At 44.0% G+C, this 24465-nt stretch overlaps 1 protein-coding gene across 1 annotated transcript in view; it reads left to right on the plus strand.

Moving 5' to 3' along the window:
• Positions 1-24465, plus strand: part of ankrd54 (ankyrin repeat domain 54) — a 32413-nt gene continuing 7948 nt past the window's right edge. Inside the window, exons 1-4 of the mRNA XM_041178149.1 lie at positions 1-502; positions 16915-16962; positions 23846-23944; positions 24347-24418. Coding sequence (XP_041034083.1) covers positions 184-502; positions 16915-16962; positions 23846-23944; positions 24347-24418 — 538 coding nt within the window. The 5' untranslated portion in view covers positions 1-183. The remainder of the gene's footprint in view (positions 503-16914; positions 16963-23845; positions 23945-24346; positions 24419-24465) is intronic.

Below are 24465 nucleotides of genomic sequence, written 5' to 3' on the forward strand. Positions count from 1 at the left end.
TCCGATTGCCTGGCCGCCGCATCAATCAGCCGGGCCCGGCTCCTCTGTTTATTTTTAACAGCAAAAGGGCGGGCGGGGAAAATGGTTGCTGGGATGAGGAGAAAATACATTTTTCCGAAATAATTGTCCCGGGCCGCGATGCCGAGGTAGAGCCGGAAGGCCGAGAGCGAATGAGCTTGCTGCATGGCGGCCGCCGCCTCGTACGACGATGCCGTGTCGGAGCGCTCGAGCTCCGAGGGCGAGTACCCGATGTCCGAGCGCCGGGGAGCGGCCGCTGCCTTCCAGCTGGCCGCCTTCGGCCAGGACTGCGGCCGCCTGGGCGCCGGCGACCGGGCCGAAAGCCTCGGCTACCTGCACTTCATGTGGCAGCAGCAGCAGCAGGAGGAGCGGGGGGAGACGGGAGGCCGCCAACAGGAGCTGACCGGGAAAATGGGCGTCAACCGCCTGAAATGGAAGGTTAAGGTTCACCGCAAGGCTTGTCCCCTGGGCAAAGAAGTCCTCGGTCAGTCTGTCCAGTGGTTGGGAGTGGATATTGGGTTCGGCGATTACATACGGCGATTTGGATTGGGTGATCATATTGGGTTGGACTGGGTGATCATATTGGGTTGGACTGGGTGATCATATTGGGTTGGACTGGGTGATCATATTGGGTTGGACTGGGTGATCATATTGGGTTGGATTGGGCGATCATATTGGATTGGATTGGGTGATCATATTGGGTTGAATTGGGTGATCTTATTGAGTTGGATTGGATTGGGCGATCATATTGAGTTGGATTGGATTGGGCGATCATATTGAGTTGGATTGGATTGGGCGATCATATTGGGTTAGATTGGATTGGGCGATCATATTGAATTGGATTGGGCGATCATATTGAGTTGGATTGGATTGGGCGATCATATTGGGTTAGATTGGATTGGGCGATCATATTGGGTTGGATTGGATTGGGCGATCATATTGGATTGGATTGGATTCAATGATCATGGTGGATTGGATTGGTGATCATATTGGATTGGATTGGGTGATCGTAATGGGTTGGATTGGATTGGGTGATCGTATTAGGTTGGATTGGATTGGGTGATCGCATTCGGTTGGATTGGATTGGGTGATCGCATTCGGTTGGATTGGATTGGGTGATCGTATTGGGGTTGGATTGGATTGGGTGATAGTATTGGGTTGGATTGGATTGGGTTGGATTGGATTGGGTGATCGTATTGGGTTGGATTGGATTGGGTGATCATGTTGGGTTGGATTGGATTGGATTGGGTGATCATATTGGATTGGGTGATCATGTTGGGTTGGATTGGATTGTATGATCGTATTGGGTTGGGTTGGATTGGATGGGGTGATCGTATTGGGTTGGATTGGATGGGGTGATCGTATTGGGTTGGATCGGATGGGGTGATCCTATTGGGTTGGATCGGATGGGGTGATCCTATTGGGTTGGATCGGATGGGGTGATCCTATTGGGTTGGATCGGATGGGGTGATCCTATTGGGTTGGATCGGATGGGGTGATCCTATTGGGTTGGATCGGATTGGGTGATCCTATTGGGTTGGATCGGATTGGATGATCGTACTGGGTTGGATCGGATTGGGTGATCGTATTGGGTTGGATCGGATTGGGTGATCGTATTGGGTTGGATTGGATTGGGTGATCGCATTGGGTTGGATTGGATTGGATTGGGTGATCGCATTGGGTTGGGTTGGATTGGGTGATCGCATTGGGTTGGATTGGATTGGGTGATCGCATTGGGTTGGATTGGATTGGGTGATCGCATTGGGTTGGATTGGATTGGGTGATCGCATTGGGTTGGATTGGATTGGGTGATCGCATTGGGTTGGATTGGATTGGGTGATCGCATTGGGTTGGATTGGATTGGGTGATCGCATTGGGTTGGATTGGATTGGGTGATCGCATTGGGTTGGATTGGATTGGGTGATCGCATTGGGTTGGATTGGATTGGGTGATCGCATTGGGTTGGATTGGATTGGGTGATCGCATTGGGTTGGATTGGATTGGGTGATCGCATTGGGTTGGATTGGATTGGGTGATCGCATTGGGTTGGATTGGATTGGGTGATCGCATTGGGTTGGATTGGATTGGGTGATCACATTGGGTTGGATTGGATTGGGTGATCGCATTGGGTTGGATTGGATTGGGTGATCGCATTGGGTTGGATTGGATTGGGTGATCGCATTGGGTTGGATTGGATTGGGTGATCGCATTGGGTTGGATTGGATTGGGTGATCGTATTGGGTTGGTTTGGATGATCAAATTGGGTTGAGTTGGATTGGATTGGGTGATCATATTGGGTTGATTTGGATTGGGTGATCATACTTGGATTGGGTTGGCTCAGTTTGGATGGTTGGTTGCTTTGAGTTGGTTCAGTTTGGCTTGAGGGTTCTTTCTAATATTTGGTGATCATATTGGATTGGATTGGGTGATCGTATTGTGTTGGATTGGATTGGGTGATCGTATTGGGTTGGATTGGATTGGGTGAACGTATTGGGTTGGATTGGATTGGGTGATCGTATAGGGTTGGATTGGATTGGGTGATCATATTGGATTGGATTAGATTGGGTGATCATATTGTGTTGGATTGGATTGGGTGATCATATTGTGTTGGATTGAAATTGGGTGATCGTATTGGGTTGGATTAGATAGGATTGGGTGATCATGTTGGGTTGGGTTTAATTGGATAATGTGAGCGTATTAGATTGGATTGGGTGATCGTATTAGATTGGATTGGATTGGGTGATCGTATTCGGTTGGATTGGGTGATCGTATTCGGTTGGATTGGATTGGGTAATATTGGGTTGGATTGGGTGATCGTATTGGGTTGGATTAGATTGGATTGGGTGATCGTATTGGGTTGGATTAGATTGGATTGGGTGATCATATTGGGTTGGATTGGATTGGGTGATCGTATTGGGTTGGGTTTAATTGGATTAAGTGATCGTATTAGGTTGGATTGGATTGGGTGATCATATTGGGTTGGGTTGGATTGGATTGGGTGATCATATTGTGTTGGATTGGATTGGGTGATCATATTGTGTTGGATTGAAATTGGGTGATCGTATTGGGTTGGATTAGATAGGATTGGGTGATCATGTTGGGTTGGGTTTAATTGGATAATGTGAGCGTATTAGATTGGATTGGGTGATCGTATTAGATTGGATTGGATTGGGTGATCGTATTCGGTTGGATTGGGTGATCGTATTCGGTTGGATTGGATTGGGTAATATTGGGTTGGATTGGGTGATCGTATTGGGTTGGATTAGATTGGATTGGGTGATCGTATTGGGTTGGATTAGATTGGATTGGGTGATCATATTGGGTTGGATTGGATTGGGTGATCGTATTGGGTTGGGTTTAATTGGATTAAGTGATCGTATTAGGTTGGATTGGATTGGGTGATCATATTGGGTTGGGTTGGATTGGATTGGGTGATCATATTGGGTTGGATTGGATTGGGTGATCATATTGGGTTGGATTGGATTGGGTGATCATATTGGGTTGGATTGGATTGGGTGATCATATCGGGTTGGATTGGATTGGGTGATCATATCGGGTTGGATTGGATTGGGTGATCATATTGGGTTGGATTGGGTGATCATATTGGGTTGGATTGGGTGATCATATTGGGTTGGATTGGGTGATCATATTGGGTTGGATTGGGTGATCATATTGGGTTGGATTGGGTGATCATATTGGGTTGGATTGGGTGATCATGTTGGGTTGGTTTGGATTGGGTGATCATGTTGGGTTGGATTGGATTGGGTGATCATATCGGGTTGGATTGGATTGGGTGATCATATCGGGTTGGATTGGATTGGGTGATCATATCGGGTTGGATTGGGTGATCATATTGGGTTGGATTGGGTGATCATATTGGGTTGGATTGGGTGATCATATTGGGTTGGATTGGGTGATCATGTTGGGTTGGTTTGGATTGGGTGATCATATTGGGTTGGATTGGATTCGGTGAGCATATTGGATTGGATTGGGTGATCATGTTGGGTTGGATTGGATTGGGTGAACATGTTGGGTTGGATTGGATTGGGTGATCATGTTGGATTGGGTTGGATTGGGTGATCATGTTGGATTGGATTGGATTGGGTGATCATGTTGGGTTGGATTGGATTGGATGATCATGTTGGGTTGGATTGGATTGGATGATCGCATTGGATTGGTTTGTGTGATCATATTGGGTTGGATTGGATTCGGTGAGCATATTGGATTGGATCGGGTGATCGTGTTGGGTTGGATTGGATCGGGTGATCATGTTGGGTTGGATTGGATTGGGTGATCATGTTGGGTTGGATTGAGTATTCATATTGGGTTGAGTGTTCATATTTGGTTGGATTGGATTGAGTGATCATATTGGGTTGGATTGTGTGATCGTATTAGGTTGGATTGGATTGGGTGATCATATTGGGTTGGATTGGATTGGGTGATCATGGTAGGTTGGATTCGATGATCATGGTAGGTTGGATTGGGTGATAGTATTAGGTTGGATTGGATTGGGTGATCATATTGGGTTGGATTTGATTGGGTGATCATATTGGGTTGGATTTGATTGGGTGATCATATTGGGTTGGATTGGATTCGGTGAGCATATTGGATTGGATCGGGTGATCATGTTGGGTTGGATTGGATTGGGTGATCATGTTGGGTTGGATTGAGTATTCATATTGGGTTGGATTGGATTGAGTGATCATATTGGGTTGGATTGGGTGATCGTATTAGATTGGATTGGATTGGGTGATCATATTGGGTTGGATTGGATTGGGTGATCATGTTGGGTTGGATTGGATTGGGTGATCATATTGGGTTGGATTGGATTGGGTGATAGTATTAGGTTGGATTGGATTGGGTGATCATGGTAGGTTGGATTGGATGATCATGGTAGGTTGGATTGGATGATCATGGTAGGTTGGATTGGGTGATCATGTTGGGTTGGATTGGGTGCTCATATTGGGTTGGATTTGATTGGGTGATCGTATTAGGTTGGATTGGATTGGGTGGTCATATTGGGTTGGATTGGGTGATCGTATTGGGTTGGATTAGATTAGATTGGATTGGGTGATCATATTGGGTTGGATTGGATTGGGTGATCGTATTGGGTTGGATTGGATTGGGCGATCATATTGGGTTGGATTGGTTTGGGTGATCATATTGGTTTGGATTGGATTGGACGATCATTTTGGATTGGGTTGGGCGATCATATCGGGTTGGGTTGGGTCGGATTTGGTGATCATATTGGGTTGGATTGGGTGATCGTATTGGGTTGGATTGGGTGATCGTATTGGGTTGGGTTGGATTGGGTGATCGTGTTGGATTGGATTGGATTGGGTGATTGTGTTGGGTTGGATGGATTGGGTGGTCACATTGGGTTGGATTGGATTGGGTGATCGTATTGGGTGGGGTTGGATTGGATTGGGTGATTGGATTGGATTGGGTGATCGTATTGGGTTGGGTTGGATTGGGTGATCATGTTAGGTTGGATTGGATTGGGTGATCATATTGGGTTGGATTGGATTGGGTGATCGAATTAGGTTGGATTGGATTGGGTGGTCATATTGGGTTGGATTGGATTGGGTTGGATTAGATTAGATTGGATTGGGTGATCGTATTGGGTTGGATTGGATTGGGCGATCATATTGGGTTGGATTGGTTTGGGTGATCATATTGGTTTGGATTGGATTGGACAATCATTTTGGATTGGGTTGGGCGATCATATTGGGTTGGATTGGATAAGGTGATCGTATTGGGTTGGGTTGGATTGGATTGGGTGATTGTATTGGGTTGGATTGGATTGGGTGATTGTATTGGGTTGGATTGGATTGGGTGATTGTATTGGGTTGGATTGGATTGGGTGATCGTATTGGGTTGGGTTGGATTGGGTGATCGTATTAGGTTGGATTGGATTGGGTGATCGCATTCGGTTGGATTGGATTGGGTGATCGCATTCGGTTGGATTGGATGGGGTGATCGTATTGGGGTTGGATTGGATTGGGTGATCGTATTGGGTTGGATTGGATTGGATTGGGTGATCGTATTGGGTTGGATTGGATTGGGTGATCATGTTGGGTTGGATTGGATTGGATTGGGTGATCATATTGGATTGGGTGATCATGTTGGGTTGGATTGGATTGTATGATCGTATTGGGTTGGGTTGGATTGGATGGGGTGATCGTATTGGGTTGGATTGGATGGGGTGATCGTATTGGGTTGGATCGGATGGGGTGATCCTATTGGGTTGGATCGGATGGGGTGATCCTATTGGGTTGGATCGGATTGGGTGATCCTATTGGGTTGGATCGGATTGGATGATCGTACTGGGTTGGATCGGATTGGGTGATCGTATTGGGTTGGATTGGATTGGGTGATCGTATTGGGTTGGATTGGATTGGGTGATCGTATTGGATTGGATTGGATTGGGTGATCGCATTGGGTTGGATTGGATTGGGTGATCGCATTGGGTTGGATTGGATTGGGTGATCGCATTGGGTTGGATTGGATTGGGTGATCGCATTGGGTTGGATTGGATTGGGTGATCGCATTGGGTTGGATTGGATTGGGTGATCGCATTGGGTTGGATTGGATTGGGTGATCGCTTTGGGTTGGATTGGATTGGGTGATCGTATTGGGTTGGTTTGGATGATCAAATTGGGTTGAGTTGGATTGGATTGGGTGATCATATTGGGTTGATTTGGATTGGGTGATCATACTTGGATTGGGTTGGCAGAGTTTGGATGGTTGGTTGCTTTGAGTTGGTTCAGTTTGGCTTGAGGGTTCTTTCTAATATTTGGTGATCATATTGCATTGGATTGGGTGATCGTATTGTGTTGGATTGGATTGGGTGATCGTATTGGGTTGGATTGGATTGGGTGAACGTATTGGGTTGGATTGGATTGGGTGATCGTATAGGGTTGGATTGGATTGGGTGATCATATTGGATTGGATTAGATTGGGAGATCATATTGTGTTGGATTGGATTGGGTGATCATATTGTGTTGGATTGAAATTGGGTGATCGTATTGGGTTGGATTAGATAGGATTGGGTGATCATGTTGGGTTGGGTTTAATTGGATAATGTGATCGTATTAGATTGGATTGGGTGATCGTATTAGATTGGATTGGATTGGGTGATCGTATTCGGTTGGATTGGGTGATCGTATTCGGTTGGATTGGATTGGGTAATATTGGGTTGGATTGGGTGATCGTATTTGGTTGGATTGGATTGGGTGATCGCATTCGGTTGGATTGGATTGGGTGATCGCATTCGGTTGGATTGGATGGGGTGATCGTATTGGGGTTGGATTGGATTGGGTGATCGTATTGGGTTGGATTGGATTGGATTGGGTGATCGTATTGGGTTGGATTGGATTGGGTGATCATGTTGGGTTGGATTGGATTGGATTGGGTGATCATATTGGATTGGGTGATCATGTTGGGTTGGATTGGATTGTATGATCGTATTGGGTTGGGTTGGATTGGATGGGGTGATCGTATTGGGTTGGATTGGATTGGGTGATCGTATTGGGTTGGATCGGATGGGGTGATCCTATTGGGTTGGATCGGATGGGGTGATCCTATTGGGTTGGATCGGATGGGGTGATCCTATTGGGTTGGATCGGATTGGGTGATCCTATTGGGTTGGATCGGATTGGATGATCGTACTGGGTTGGATCGGATTGGGTGATCGTATTGGGTTGGATCGGATTGGGTGATCGTATTGGGTTGGATTGGATTGGGTGATCGTATTGGGTTGGATTGGATTGGGTGATCGTATTGGGTTGGATTGGATTGGATTGGGTGATCGCATTGGGTTGGATTGGATTGGATTGGGTGATCGCATTGGGTTGGATTGGATTGGGTGATCGCATTGGGTTGGATTGGATTGGGTGATCTCATTGGGTTGGATTGGATTGGGTGATCGCATTGGGTTGGATTGGATTGGGTGATCGCATTGGGTTGGATTGGATTGGGTGATCGCATTGGGTTGGATTGGATTGGGTGATCGCATTGGGTTGGATTGGATTGGGTGATCGCATTGGGTTGGATTGGATTGGGTGATCGCATTGGGTTGGATTGGATTGGGTGATCGCATTGGGTTGGATTGGATTGGGTGATCGCATTGGGTTGGATTGGATTGGGTGATCGCATTGGGTTGGATTGGATTGGGTGATCGCATTGGGTTGGATTGGATTGGGTGATCGCATTGGGTTGGATTGGATTGGGTGATCGCATTGGGTTGGATTGGATTGGGTGATCGCATTGGGTTGGATTGGATTGGGTGATCGCATTGGGTTGGATTGGATTGGGTGATCGCATTGGGTTGGATTGGATTGGGTGATCGCATTGGGTTGGATTGGATTGGGTGATCGCATTGGGTTGGATTGGATTGGGTGATCGCATTGGGTTGGATTGGATTGGGTGATCGCATTGGGTTGGATTGGATTGGGTGATCGCATTGGGTTGGATTGGATTGGGTGATCGCATTGGGTTGGATTGGATTGGGTGATCGCATTGGGTTGGATTGGATTGGGTGATCGCATTGGGTTGGATTGGATTGGGTGATCGCATTGGGTTGGATTGGATTGGGTGATCGCATTGGGTTGGATTGGATTGGGTGATCGCATTGGGTTGGATTGGATTGGGTGATCGCATTGGGTTGGATTGGATTGGGTGATCGCATTGGGTTGGATTGGATTGGGTGATCGCATTGGGTTGGATTGGATTGGGTGATCATATTGGGTTGGTTTGGATGATCAAATTGGGTTGAGTTGGATTGGATTGGGTGATCATATTGGGTTGATTTGGATTGGGTGATCATACTTGGATTGGGTTGGCTCAGTTTGGATGGTTGGTTGCTTTGAGTTGGTTCAGTTTGGCTTGAGGGTTCTTTCTAATATTTGGTGATCATATTGGATTGGATTGGGTGATCGTATTGTGTTGGATTGGATTGGGTGATCGTATTGGGTTGGATTGGATTGGGTGAACGTATTGGGTTGGATTGGATTGGGTGATCGTATAGGGTTGGATTGGATTGGGTGATCATATTGGATTGGATTAGATTGGGTGATCATATTGTGTTGGATTGGATTGGGTGATCATATTGTGTTGGATTGAAATTGGGTGATCGTATTGGGTTGGATTAGATAGGATTGGGTGATCATGTTGGGTTGGGTTTAATTGGATAATGTGATCGTATTAGATTGGATTGGGTGATCATATTAGATTGGATTGGATTGGGTGATCGTATTCGGTTGGATTGGGTGATCGTATTCGGTTGGATTGGATTGGGTAATATTGGGTTGGATTGGGTGATCGTATTTGGTTGGATTGGATTGGGTGATCGCATTCGGTTGGATTGGATTGGGTGATCGCATTCGGTTGGATTGGATGGGGTGATCGTATTGGGGTTGGATTGGATTGGGTGATCGTATTGGGTTGGATTGGATTGGATTGGGTGATCGTATTGGGTTGGATTGGATTGGGTGATCGTATTGGGTTGGATTGGATTGGGTGAACGTATTGGGTTGGATTGGATTGGGTGATCGTATAGGGTTGGATTGGATTGGGTGATCATATTGGATTGGATTAGATTGGGTGATCATATTGTGTTGGATTGGATTGGGTGATCATATTGTGTTGGATTGAAATTGGGTGATCGTATTGGGTTGGATTAGATAGGATTGGGTGATCATGTTGGGTTGGGTTTAATTGGATAATGTGATCGTATTAGATTGGATTGGGTGATCATATTAGATTGGATTGGATTGGGTGATCGTATTCGGTTGGATTGGGTGATCGTATTCGGTTGGATTGGATTGGGTAATATTGGGTTGGATTGGGTGATCGTATTTGGTTGGATTGGATTGGGTGATCGCATTCGGTTGGATTGGATTGGGTGATCGCATTCGGTTGGATTGGATGGGGTGATCGTATTGGGGTTGGATTGGATTGGGTGATCGTATTGGGTTGGATTGGATTGGATTGGGTGATCGTATTGGGTTGGATTGGATTGGGTGATCATGTTGGGTTGGATTGGATTGAATTGGGTGATCATATTGGATTGGGTGATCATGTTGGGTTGGATTGGATTGTATGATCGTATTGGGTTGGGTTGGATTGGATGGGGTGATCGTATTGGGTTGGATTGGATTGGGTGATCGTATTGGGTTGGATCGGATGGGGTGATACTATTGGGTTGGATCGAATGGGGTGATCCTATTGGATTGGATCGGATTGGGTGATCCTATTGGGTTGGATCGGATTGGATGATCGTACTGGGTTGGATCGGATTGGGTGATCGTATTGGGTTGGATTGGATTGGGTGATCGTATTGGGTTGGATTGGATTGGGTGATCGTATTGGGTTGGATTGGATTGGGTGATCGTATTGGGTTGGATTGGATTGGATTGGGTGATCGTATTGGGTTGGATTGGATTGGATTGGGTGATCGCATTGGGTTGGATTGGATTGGGTGATCGCATTGGGTTGGATTGGATTGGGTGATCTCATTGGGTTGGATTGGATTGGGTGATCGCATTGGGTTGGATTGGATTGGGTGATCGCATTGGGTTGGATTGGATTGGGTGATCGCATTGGGTTGGATTGGATTGGGTGATCGCATTGGGTTGGATTGGATTGGGTGATCGCATTGGGTTGGATTGGATTGGGTGATCGCATTGGGTTGGATTGGATTGGGTGATCGCATTGGGTTGGATTGGATTGGGTGATCGCATTGGGTTGGATTGGATTGAGTGATTGCATTGGGTTGGATTGGATTGGGTGATCGCATTGGGTTGGATTGGATTAGGTGATCGCATTGGGTTGGATTGGATTGGGTGATCGCTTTGGGTTGGATTGGATTGGGTGATCGCATTGGGTTGGATTGGATTGGGTGATCGCATTGGGTTGGATTGGATTGGGTGATCGCATTGGGTTGGATTGGATTGGGTGATCATATTGGGTTGGTTTGGATGATCAAATTGGGTTGAGTTGGATTGGATTGGGTGATCATATTGGGTTGATTTGGATTGGGTGATCATACTTGGATTGGGTTGGCTCAGTTTGGATGGTTGGTTGCTTTGAGTTGGTTCAGTTTGGCTTGAGGGTTCTTTCTAATATTTGGTGATCATATTGGATTGGATTGGGTGATCGTATTGTGTTGGATTGGATTGGGTGATCGTATTGGGTTGGATTGGATTGGGTGAACGTATTGGGTTGGATTGGATTGGGTGATCGTATAGGGTTGGATTGGATTGGGTGATCATATTGGATTGGATTAGATTGGGTGATCATATTGTGTTGGATTGGATTGGGTGATCATATTGTGTTGGATTGAAATTGGGTGATCGTATTGGGTTGGATTAGATAGGATTGGGTGATCATGTTGGGTTGGGTTTAATTGGATAATGTGATCGTATTAGATTGGATTGGGTGATCATATTAGATTGGATTGGATTGGGTGATCGTATTCGGTTGGATTGGGTGATCGTATTCGGTTGGATTGGATTGGGTAATATTGGGTTGGATTGGGTGATCGTATTTGGTTGGATTGGATTGGGTGATCGCATTCGGTTGGATTGGATTGGGTGATCGCATTCGGTTGGATTGGATTGGGTGATCGTATTGGGTTGGATTGGATTGGGTGATCATGTTGGGTTGGATTGGATTGAATTGGGTGATCATATTGGATTGGGTGATCATGTTGGGTTGGATTGGATTGTATGATCGTATTGGGTTGGGTTGGATTGGATGGGGTGATCGTATTGGGTTGGATTGGATTGGGTGATCGTATTGGGTTGGATCGGATGGGGTGATACTATTGGGTTGGATCGAATGGGGTGATCCTATTGGATTGGATCGGATTGGGTGATCCTATTGGGTTGGATCGGATTGGATGATCGTACTGGGTTGGATCGGATTGGGTGATCGTATTGGGTTGGATTGGATTGGGTGATCGTATTGGGTTGGATTGGATTGGGTGATCGTATTGGGTTGGATTGGATTGGGTGATCGTATTGGGTTGGATTGGATTGGATTGGGTGATCGTATTGGGTTGGATTGGATTGGATTGGGTGATCGCATTGGGTTGGATTGGATTGGGTGATCGCATTGGGTTGGATTGGATTGGGTGATCTCATTGGGTTGGATTGGATTGGGTGATCGCATTGGGTTGGATTGGATTGGGTGATCGCATTGGGTTGGATTGGATTGGGTGATCGCATTGGGTTGGATTGGATTGGGTGATCGCATTGGGTTGGATTGGATTGGGTGATCGCATTGGGTTGGATTGGATTGGGTGATCGCATTGGGTTGGATTGGATTGGGTGATCGCATTGGGTTGGATTGGATTGGGTGATCGCATTGGGTTGGATTGGATTGGGTGATCGCATTGGGTTGGATTGGATTGGGTGATCGCATTGGGTTGGATTGGATTGGGTGATCGCATTGGGTTGGATTGGATTGGGTGATCGCATTGGGTTGGATTGGATTGGGTGATCGCATTGGGTTGGATTGGATTGGGTGATCGCATTGGGTTGGATTGGATTGGGTGATCGCATTGGGTTGGATTGGATTGGGTGATCGCATTGGGTTGGATTGGATTGGGTGATCGTATTGGGTTGGTTTGGATGATCAAATTGGGTTGAGTTGGATTGGATTGGGTGATCATATTGGGTTGATTTGGATTGGGTGATCATACTTGGATTGGGTTGGCTCAGTTTGGATGGTTGGTTGCTTTGAGTTGGTTCAGTTTGGCTTGAGGGTTCTTTCTAATATTTGGTGATCATATTGGATTGGATTGGGTGATCGTATTGTGTTGGATTGGATTGGGTGATCGTATTGGGTTGGATTGGATTGGGTGAACGTATTGGGTTGGATTGGATTGGGTGATCGTATAGGGTTGGATTGGATTGGGTGATCATATTGGATTGGATTAGATTGGGTGATCATATTGTGTTGGATTGGATTGGGTGATCATATTGTGTTGGATTGAAATTGGGTGATCGTATTGGGTTGGATTAGATAGGATTGGGTGATCATGTTGGGTTGGGTTTAATTGGATAATGTGATCGTATTAGATTGGATTGGGTGATCATATTAGATTGGATTGGATTGGGTGATCGTATTCGGTTGGATTGGGTGATCGTATTCGGTTGGATTGGATTGGGTAATATTGGGTTGGATTGGGTGATCGTATTGGGTTGGATTAGATTGGATTGGGTGATCGTATTGGGTCGGATTAGATTGGATTGGGTGATCATATTGGGTTGGATTGGATTGGGTGATCGTATTGGGTTGGGTTTAATTGGATTAAGTGATCGTATTAGGTTGGATTGGATTGTGTGATCATATTGGGTTGGATTGGATTGGGTGATCATATTGGGTTGGGTTGGATTGGATTGGGTGATCATATTGGGTTGGGTTGGATTGGGTGATCATATTGGGTTGGATTGGATTGGGTGATCATATCGGGTTGGATTGGATTGGTTGATCATATTGGGTTGGATTGGGTGATCATATTGGGTTGGATTGGGTGATCATATTGGGTTGGATTGGGTGATCATATTGGGTTGGATTGGGTGATCATGTTGGGTTGGTTTGGATTGGGTGATCATATTGGGTTGGATTGGATTCGGTGAGCATATTGGATTGGATTGGGTGATCATGTTGGGTTGGATTGGATTGGGTGAACATGTTGGTTTGGATTGGATTGGGTGATCATGTTGGATTGGATTGGATTGGGTGATCATGTTGGGTTGGATTGGATTGGATGATCATGTTGGGTTGGATTGGATTGGGTGATCGCATTGGATTGGTTTGGGTGATCATATTGGGTTGGATTGGATTCGGTGAGCATGTTGGATTGGATCGGGTGATCATGTTGGATTGGATTGGGTGATCATGTTGGGTTGGATTGAGTATTCATATTGGGTTGAGTATTCATATTGGGTTGGATTGGATTGAGTGATCATATTGGGTTGGATTGTGTGATCGTATTAGGTTGGATTGGATTGGGTGATCATATTGGGTTGGATTGGATTGGGTGATCATATTGGGTTGGATTGGATTGGGTGATCATGTTGGGTTGGATTGGATTGGGTGAGCATATTGGGTTGGATTGGATTGGGTGATCGTATTAGGTTGGATTGGATTGGGTGATCATGGTAGGTTGGATTCGATGATCATGGTAGGTTGGATTGGGTGATCATGTTGGATTGGATTGGGTGATCATATTGGGTTGGATTTGATTGGGTGATCATATTGGGTTGGATTTGATTGGGTGATCATATTGGGTTGGATTGGATTCGGTGAGCATATTGGATTGGATCGGGTGATCATGTTGGGTTGGATTGGATTGGGTGATCATGTTGGGTTGGATTGAGTATTCATATTGGGTTGGATTGGATTGAGTGATCATATTGGGTTGGATTGGGTGATCGTATTAGATTGGATTGGATTGGGTGATCATATTGGGTTGGATTGGATTGGGTGATCATGTTGGGTTGGATTGGATTGGGTGATCATATTGGGTTGGATTGGATTGGGTGATAGTATTAGGTTGGATTGGATTGGGTGATCATGGTAGGTTGGATTGGATGATCATGGTAGGTTGGATTGGATGATCATGGTAGGTTGGATTGGGTGATCATGTTGGGTTGGATTGGGTGCTCATATTGGGTTGGATTTGATTGGGTGATCGTATTAGGTTGGATTGGATTGGGTGGTCATATTGGGTTGGATTGGGTGATCGTATTGGGTTGGATTAGATTAGATTGGATTGGGTGATCATATTGGGTTGGATTGGATTGGGTGATCGTATTGGGTTGGATTGGATTGGGCGATCATATTGGGTTGGATTGGTTTGGGTGATCATATTGGTTTGGATTGGATTGGACGATCATTTTGGATTGGGTTGGGCAATCATATCGGGTTGGGTTGGGTCGGATTTGGTGATCATATTGGGTTGGATTGGGTGATCGTATTGGGTTGGATTGGGTGATCGTATTGGTTTGGATTGGGTGATCGTATTGGGTTGGGTTGGATTGGGTGATCGTGTTGGATTGGATTGGATTGGGTGATTGTGTTGGGTTGGATGGATTGGGTGGTCACATTGGGTTGGATTGGATTGGGTGATCGTATTGGGTTGGGTTGGATTGGATTGGGTGATCGTATTGGGTTGGGTTGGATTGGGTGATCGTATTGGGTTGGGTTGGATTGGGTGATCGTATTGGGTTGGATTGGATTGGGTGATCATATTGGGTTGGGTTGGATTGGGTGATTGTATTGGATTGGCTTGGATTGGATTGGGTGATCGTATTGGGTTGGATTGGATTGGGTGATCGTATTGGGTTGGGTTGGATTGGATTGGGTGATTGTATTGGGTTGGATTGGATTGGGTGATCGTATTGGGTTGGGTTGGATTGGATTGGGTGATCGTATTGGGTTGGGTTGGATTGGATTGAGTGATCGTATTGGGTTGGGTTGGATTGGGTGATCGTATTGGGTTGGGTTGGATTGGGTGATCGTATTGGGTTGGATTGGATTGGGTGATCATATTGGGTTGGGTTGGATTGGGTGATCGTATTGGCTTGGATTGGATTGGGTGATTGTATTGCATTGGCTTGGATTGGATTGGGTGATTTTATTGGATTGGCTTGGATTGGATTGGGTGATTGTATTGGATTGGCTTGGATTGGATTGGGTGATTGTATTGGATTGGCTTGGATTGGATTGGGTGATCGTATTGGGTTGGGTTGGATTGGGTGATCGTATTGGGTTGGGTTGGATTGGGTGATCGTATTGGATTGGATTGGGTGATCGTATGGGTTGGATTGGATTGGGTGATCGTATTGGGTTGGTTTGGATGATCAAATTGGGTTGAGTTGGATTGGATTGGGTGATCATATTGGGTTGATTTGGATTGGGTGATCATACTTGGATTGGGTTGGCTCAGTTTGGATGGTTGGTTGCTTTGAGTTGGTTCAGTTTGGCTTGAGGGTTGTTTCTGATATTCCCAACTTCCTGTCCTGAGCTCAGTGGATTGTATTTTTAATCACTGGGTCAGGAGGTTTGTGTGTTTAACCCCCCCCTTCCAGAGACTTGACCACATAATCAAGGTTAACACTTCCAGTGCAATACTGTGGGAAAGCTGAATTGCCAGAGGCGCCACCTTAAAAATCAGACATTAAACCCTGTCAGCTGATTTGGATGTGTGTGAAAGATCCCATGGTAGCATTTTGAAGAATAGCAGGAGGTTCACCACAGTGGGTAGATGGGACTTTTTTTTAACATCTGAATGTTGCCCCTGGAAGTAGGTGACTCCTTGTTATTGATAGTGGCTGGTTGATGTGGAAGGAAAGTTCGCATTTAAATAGCCATTTTCACGACCTCTGGATATGCGAAAGCACTTGACAGCAACTGAATTAATTTTTGAAGTATAGCATAGGCAAACAAGCAGCCCATTTCTGCACAAAAAGATCCCAGAAATGGCAGCGCTGAACGTGTAGTTAAACAACCTATACCACCTTTAAGAGGATAGGTTTTTCCTGCACAGTGAGCAGTGAATGGCCACAGTGTTGGATACTGTAGCCGTGTCCCACTCAGTATTTTTAAAACCAAATTGTATACATATGTTTCTGTCAGTAGAACCTGCAATGTTAAAAGCAACAGATTTTAGATTATCAGGACTGGATGGGTGAGAGACGCTTACATTTGAAACCATGAGTGCAATATTAAGTATTTGGCTGTTAAGTAAACTGAGCAGGAACAATGTGCATTGACCCAATCATAGAGAAATGTTTGTGTACCATTATCAGTTGGACCTACTTAGTGGGCTCTGTCTGTTCCTTCATCATTTATGTTTTACAAATAATTCTGTTTACTTTGCAGCTCAAAAGCGTTTACGAGAAGCTGCAAATTCAAATGAAGTCGAGATTGGTAAGTTTAATTTAGCTTTCTGTCTTTATACAGTGGATTCTTTGGCTGTTGTATTTTGATGTCCTGTTATGTCCACTGACTGAAAAGGGAACCAATCCTGTCTTTTATCACTAATTATATAACTAATGATGGGAACTTTCTGTTACATATACATTTTCTTTCTATAGACTCATTTTCTAACATAATTCATGCCGGCCTCTTAGTCTTTGCCTCAGTGGCCAAAAACTCAGCTGCCTGTAGTGTGTTCCAGTCGGTCATCTCCTTGTCCTCACTGTCCGCAATGCAATCAGTTTAAAATCTCACCTTGATTTTGCTACTAAACCTCTGTAGCTTTTTCTGCAACCTCCAACTCCAGTCTTCTGTTCAGGAGGGAAGCTCCCTTCAATTCAAAAATACATTCCATTGAAAAACAAAAACTCAACAAGAAAGATCCATTCATGGCTTGTTAATGACTTGAAGGGTAGTATTAAGTTAAAAGAAGAAGCTTATAAAGCAGCAAAGACTAGTAGCAAGTCTGAGTATTTGGGGCTGGTTTTAGAAACCAGCAAAGATTTATTAAAAAGGGGAAAAAATAGATTGAGAGCAAACTGGCCAGGAATATCAAAAGAATTGTCAAAGCTTTTACAAGTAGCTAAAGTAAATATTGGTCCCTTAGAAGCAGAGACAGGAGAAATTATTATGGAGAATGTGAAAATGGCAGACATTGAGGAAATATTTTGTCTGTCTTTATAGTATAAGGCAAAGTTACAAACCAGAAATAGAGGGCAACCTATTGGATAATAAGAGTGAGGAAATTAATATCAGCAGAGATAAAGTACTGGAGAAACTTTTTTTTTGAGGATGTAATCATTAGGATAGATAAAGGGGAACCAGTAGATGTAGTGTACCTGAATTTCCAAAAGGCATTCGATATGGTGCCACACAAGGTTAATCAACAAGAGAAGAGCTCATGGAGTTGTGGGTAATATATTAGCATGGATTGAGAATTGATTGATGCACAAGAAACAAGTAGCAGGCATAAATGGGGCACATCCAGTTGGCAGGCTGTGACTAGTGGGGTGCTGCAAGGATCATTAGTGGGGCCTCAGCTATTTATAGTCTATATTAATGACTTGAAGAAAGAGACAAAGAATACTGTATCTATGTTTGCTGACCATTAAAAGCTAGGTGGAAATTTAAGTTGTGAGGAGGACACAGAGGCTGCAAAGAGATATAGACAAGTTAAGTGGGTGGGCAACAAGATGGCAGATGGAGTATAATGTGGGGTAGTGAGAGTTTATTCACTTTTATCGTAAGAATAAGTCTTGCTAGAATTGTATAGGGCTTTGGTGAGACCACACCTGGAATACTCTGCAGTTTTGGTCTCCATATTTAGGGAAGGATATACTTTCACTGAAGGTGGTACAGTGAAAGGTTCACTAGATTGGTCCAAGCATACAAACAAGGAGCAGGCCCCTTGAGCCTGCTCTGGCATTTAATAAGATCATGGCTGATCTGATAGTAACCTCAAACCTGCCTCCCGCCTACCCTAATAAACTATCACCTCCTTGCTTACCAAGAATCTATCCACCTCTGCCTTAAAAATATCCAAAGACCCCACTTCCACTGTCTTTTCAGGAAGAGAGTTCCAAACACTCACGACCCTCTGAGAGAAAAAATTTCACCTCATCTCCGTTTTAAATGGGCGACCTCTTGTTTTTAAACAGTGACCCCTAGTTCTAGATTCTCCCGAAAGAGGAAACATTCTATCCACATCCACTAAGATCCCTCAGGATCTTATATGTTTCAGTTAAATGACTTCTTACTCTTCTAAACTCCAGCAGATACAAACCTAGCCTGTCCAACCTTTCATCATAAGACAACCCACCCATTCCAGGTATTAGTCTGGTACCTTCTCTGAAGTGCTTCCAACATATTTACATACAATGTATTGTACACAGTACTCCAGATGCGGTTTCTCTAGTGCTCTGTATAATTGAAGCATAACCTCCCTACTTTTGTATTCAATTCCCTTGTAAGAAATAATACCATTCTATTAGCCTTCCTAATTACTTGCTGTACCTGCATATTAACCTTTTGTGATTCATGCACTAAGACACCCAGATCCCTCTGCCTCTCAGAGCGCTACAATCTCTCACCATTTAGATAATGTGCTTCTCTTTCATTCTTCCTGCCAAAATGGACAATTTCAAATTTTCCCACAATACTCCATTTGCCAGATCTTTGCCTACTCACTTAACCTCTCTTTATCTTTATCAAATATCTTTGTGTAGCCTCCTTATGTCATCTTTACAACTTACTTTCCTATCTATGTTGGTGTCATCAGCAAATTTGCAACTATCCCATTCATCCAAGTCATTTATATAAATTGTAAACAGTTGAGTTCCCGGCACTGATCCTTGTGGCACACCACTCGTTATATCTTGTCAACCTGAAAAAGACTCATTTATGCCTACTCTCTGCTTCCTGTTAGCTAACCAATCTTCTATCCATGCCAATATGTTACCCCATCTACCATGAGCTTTTATCTTCCACAATGATCTTTGATGTGGCACTTTATCACATGCCTCCGGAAATCTAAGTATAGTACATCCACTGGTTCCCCTTTACCCACAGCACGTGTTACTTCCTGAAAGAGCTCCAATAAGTTGGTTAAACATGATTTCCCTCTCACAAAACCATGTTGACTCTACCTGATTACCTTGAGCTTGTCGAAGTGCCTGCTATAACTTCTTTAATAATAGCTTCTAACATTTTCCCTATGACAGATGTTAAGCTAACTGGCCTGTAGTTTCCTGCTTTCTGCCTCCCTACCTTTTTGAATAATGGAGTTACATTTGGTATCTTCCAATCGAATGGGACCTTCCCTGAATCTAAGGAATTTCAGAAAATTAAAACCGAAGCTTCAACTATCTCACTAGCCACTTCTTTTAAGACTGTAGGCTGAAGTCCATCAGCACCTGGGCACTTGTCAGCCCGCAGCTCCAACAATTTACTCAGTATCACTTTTCTGGTGATTGTAATTTTCCTGAGTTCCTCCCTCCCTTCCATTTCCTGATTTATAGCTGCTCCTGGGATGTTACTTGTGTCCTCTATAGTGATTGCAGAATACTTGTTCAATGCACCTGACATTTCCTTGTTTTCCATTATCAATTCTCCAGATTCACTTTCTATTAAGACCAGTGCTCACTCTGTTAACTTGTTTCTTTTAAAAATATTTATAGATACTCTTACTGTCTGTTTTTATATTTCTGGCTAGCTTTCTCTCGCACTCTAATTTTTCCCTCTTTATTAATCTTTTAGTCATCCTTTGCTGTTCCTTACATTCTGTCCACCTATCTTTGCACAATCCCTGTGATGAAAGGGTTGTTCAACAACGAGAGGCTGAGTAAATTGGGTCTATGTTTTCTGGAGTTTAGAAGAATGAGAAGCGATCTCTTTGAAACATACAAAATTCTGATGGGGCTTGACAGGGTAGATACTGAGATGTTGTTTCCTCTGACTGCGGAATCTAGTACACGTGGGCACAGTCTCAGGATAAGGAGCTGTCTATTTATGACTGAGATGAGGAGAAATTTCAGGTTCACTCGGACTGGAGAAGGGGATGGGCTTGATGGCAAGAATAGGAAGTTTGGGGCAGGGTCCAAATATATTGGTGACATTCAGCAGCTTTGGAGCTACTCTCTGGAAAAATCCCTCATCCTCTCAATTTTTGCTTCTGCCTTTAAAAACCTTAAGTCCATTACTTTCATCAAGCTTTTGATTGTCTCTTTTTACACTACTATTTGTCCCTATTCTTCATTTTTGATCAGCTGCCTTGGGCATCTTTTGACATTAAATGTGCTATGTTAATGCAATTTGTTCATTTCCTTTACACTTGACCCTATCCTCTTTACAGAGGCATGGTTTCTGTACCAAAATAATGCATGTTTGCTGATGCACTTTTTGTAAGCTTTCCCTTTTACTACATCAGTGTGGCACAACCTGACTATATGTCCCAAAACCTGGGCCCAGAGGCTAGAGTACAAACCCATCATTTAATCAGCAACATCATCAAATTCCACAAGAGGGGGCATGTCCCTGGAGATGTCCACACAACTGAGTAGGATAAGTTTGGAATTGAGAAATAAATATCTGAAGATAAGATTCTGACCTCTGCCAAAGGCAGGTTATTGGTTAATAAGTTTGAGAGTCTAGTTTCAGTAACTTTAGTACTTTGTTAGTAAATATAAGATTAAGCCTCTGCTTCACCCATGCATGTACATTAATTATAAGTGGCAAAAGGAAATGATATGCATCTGGATACATGCAAGCAGATAAGCTGTGGATTGGTCATCGATAGCCTTTATTCTAAGATGCCTGTAGGCCACTAAGAAGCTCCTCACTTTATACTCATCAATAACCAAATTTGGTGCCTCTACTTCTTCCACATGCTTTCCCTGACTGAATTTGACTTCATTCTTGGTTTTAGTACAAAACCACAGCTGTAACTGGGCTTCTCAAGATTGTGTTTCGTATGATTTGCCTGAACTCGTCCATTTGCTAACTGGTACTCAGGGATGTGTCCACTGTCCGTACTTCCATTTTTTCTTCACTCATGGGTTTTGGGCATCACTGACGAGGCCAGCATTTATTGCACATCCCTAATCACCCTTGAGAAGGTGTTGGCGAACTGCTGTCTTGAACTGTGCAGTCCGTGTGTTGTCGCTACACCCACAGTGCCGTTAGGTAGGGTGTTGATGAAGGAGTGGCGATACATTTGAGTCAGGATGGTGTGGGAGGGGAACTTGGCAGGTGGTGGTGTTCTCATGTGCCTGCTGCACTTGTTCCCCTAGGCAGATCACGAATTTGAGATGCTGGTATAAGAAATCAATATAAGAAATTGCTGCAATTCATCTAATAGATGGTACACATTGCAGCTGTGGTGGTACCTTGGTGGTGGAGGAAGTGAATATTTAAGGGGTGGATAGGGGGTGGTGGTGGTAGTGGTCAGTGAAGCTTTGTCCTGGATGAGTCAGCAAAAGTCGGATGACTGTGACTGTCTTAAGTACTAACTCTGGTTAACTTCTCCTTTCCATGCCTGTGTTATCTATATTCTGCTCCTCTTTCTAAAACTTACACTGCATATTCTCTTCCCTCTCCTGAAGTACTAACCCCCTCCATTTCAAAGCTGCCATCTTCACCTCCCCTTTGCAAAAAACGTGTATGCTGATACTCAGATCCAACTTGCCCAGATTGTTTTACTGGGAAGAAGGTGTTGACATTTGGAGATAATGGCAACAGCCTGTGTGCTAACAGTGGACAGACTGAATCTCCAAAGTCTCAGAAAAGTGTTGAGAATGTCAGGCTGTAAACAGTTGTGCTTCAAACTGTCCATTTACTTCCAATATAAGAGAGTTAGGGTCTCAGTGACAGCATTTCTACCTGGATGCAAAGCCCATGTGATTCAAGTTGCCATGGAAATGGATTTTGAGAGGGGAAGGATTTCTAAGATATCCCTGGAAACTCTCAAATGCAGTTAGTCTGCCAATATTCATGAGAGAGAGCAGCTAGAGGACAAAAGTCTTTCTGGTTCACTGCACAGGAATGCAGCTGGGAGATCATGCTGTGATTGGAAAGACCAAACTCGTGAGGCATTAAAATTTTTGCTAGAGGAAGAATTTCCGGGGTGGGGGGAACCTCATGGTGAAAGACAATTCTGAAGTTAAAAACTTATTAGGCTGAGAAGGGAAAAGAACAAAAGTAAACCCTTGAGAACGAGCAATCATTTCAGACTAGTTCTGAGAGAATTGAATAAAGGACAGTGTTACGTTTATTTGTGAAGTCAGTCTTTTGGTTTTGCTAAAAATAAAAAGGGGAAAGTTCTGTTCAGTGGTCTAAAGTAAAAGTTGTCTCTAAATATAGTGTTTAGTTAATAATGCTTTTAGTCTTTTGTTACAGTAAAGTCTTAAAATGAGAAATCTTGTGTTATCTTTTCAGCTATTAAGTTATTGCTCTGTATGGGGATCGTACCACTTAGATGAGCTGCAGTTTCCTCCAATTAAGCACTGGAAAGACTGAAGTCTTTGTATTTGGACCCTGCCACAAACTTCCTATTCTTGCCATCAAGCCCAACCCCTTCTCCAGTCCGAGTGAACCCGATTGTTCAAGTCTTTGGAATGTTGTATTTACCACCATAACCTCTGCCTCCTTAATATTTACGATCCCTGCCTCAGCTGCTAAAATTCTCATTCATTCTGTTTCATCCCCGCTCAAAATCCAATGATCTCCTGGCCTGTTCTCCCATCTTGCAATCCTATGGTAATGTAGACCTCCCTTAGTATAGCATGGAAGTGTCAGCCCAGGTTATATGCTCAAATCCTGAAGTGGGACTTCTACCCGTGACCTTTTGACTTAAAGGCAAGAGTGCAATCAAATGAACTAATCTAATGGTGGAGTTCATACTTTAAAGAGATTAGGTTATGACAGTATTTGATATTCACTTCCAATATTTTCTGTGATATGTTTCTTGCTCAATCTGGAGTTTACCCACCACCATTCTTGAGCTTGCAAACCCAAATGACTGAGCAATGCACACAGCCAATGTTTTCATTTGTCTGATAAAGTCACACATTCTCCCATGGGGGCACATTTCAGGTGTCTAAGCCAAGCAAGTTTAAATGTGAGAACCGAGGCTTCCGTACGGCCAAGTATGTGTTGACCTCCTGCACTTCATGCATTTTCTCCACACAAGATAATTCTTGAACTTCAAGCTAATGGAGCTTTTGAGTCCTTGTTGACCGGCTGTAGTTACTGGGATGGGGATTATAGGAGTTTGGAATGCTTGGCATAGATTTTACCTAGTCTGATCTTAGTAACAAGTGACCTTTATTGTTTTATTTAGTGAGCCAACTACTTGAATGTGGTGCTGAACCATGTGTAGCAGATGACAAAGGCAGGACTGCCCTTCACTTCGCCTCTTGTAATGGAAACAGTTCAATTGGTGAGTGGAGCGCGAATACCTTTTCTTGGTCGAAGTGGATATATTGTACCCGTTCACTCCCCCACCCCTGATATATGACTGCCTCTTCTACCTTTCTGCTTTCACATTGTCCATCAGTTGAGGAAAGCTTGACCTCAGTTTGCACACTCAGTTGTCATCAAAGCTGTTACGTAATGCATTCATGGATGAACACATTTTTTGGATAAAAAATAGGCTGAGTTTCTTGATAGTTATTTCTTGACATCAAATACTACCACATACTGCCAGTAGTTAACGGGGGTGAGGGGGACTGGGGATGGTATGATGGTAACAAGAATTTATTGTATGTTTCAAATTAGAAAGATTCTGCCTTTTTAAACTGACAGTGAAACCTAACTACCTCATTTTCTCTTCATGCAATAGTACAGTTGTTGTTGGATCATGGAGCAGACCCTAACCAGAGGGATGGACTGGGAAACACACCATTGCACCTGGGTAAGGTAGAGATGAGGAGTTTTAACATTTCTGAAACTGGTAATGAG

The sequence above is a fragment of the Carcharodon carcharias genome, chromosome 31, assembly GCF_017639515.1.
Source record: "Carcharodon carcharias isolate sCarCar2 chromosome 31, sCarCar2.pri, whole genome shotgun sequence".
Taxonomy (NCBI): domain Eukaryota; kingdom Metazoa; phylum Chordata; class Chondrichthyes; order Lamniformes; family Lamnidae; genus Carcharodon; species Carcharodon carcharias.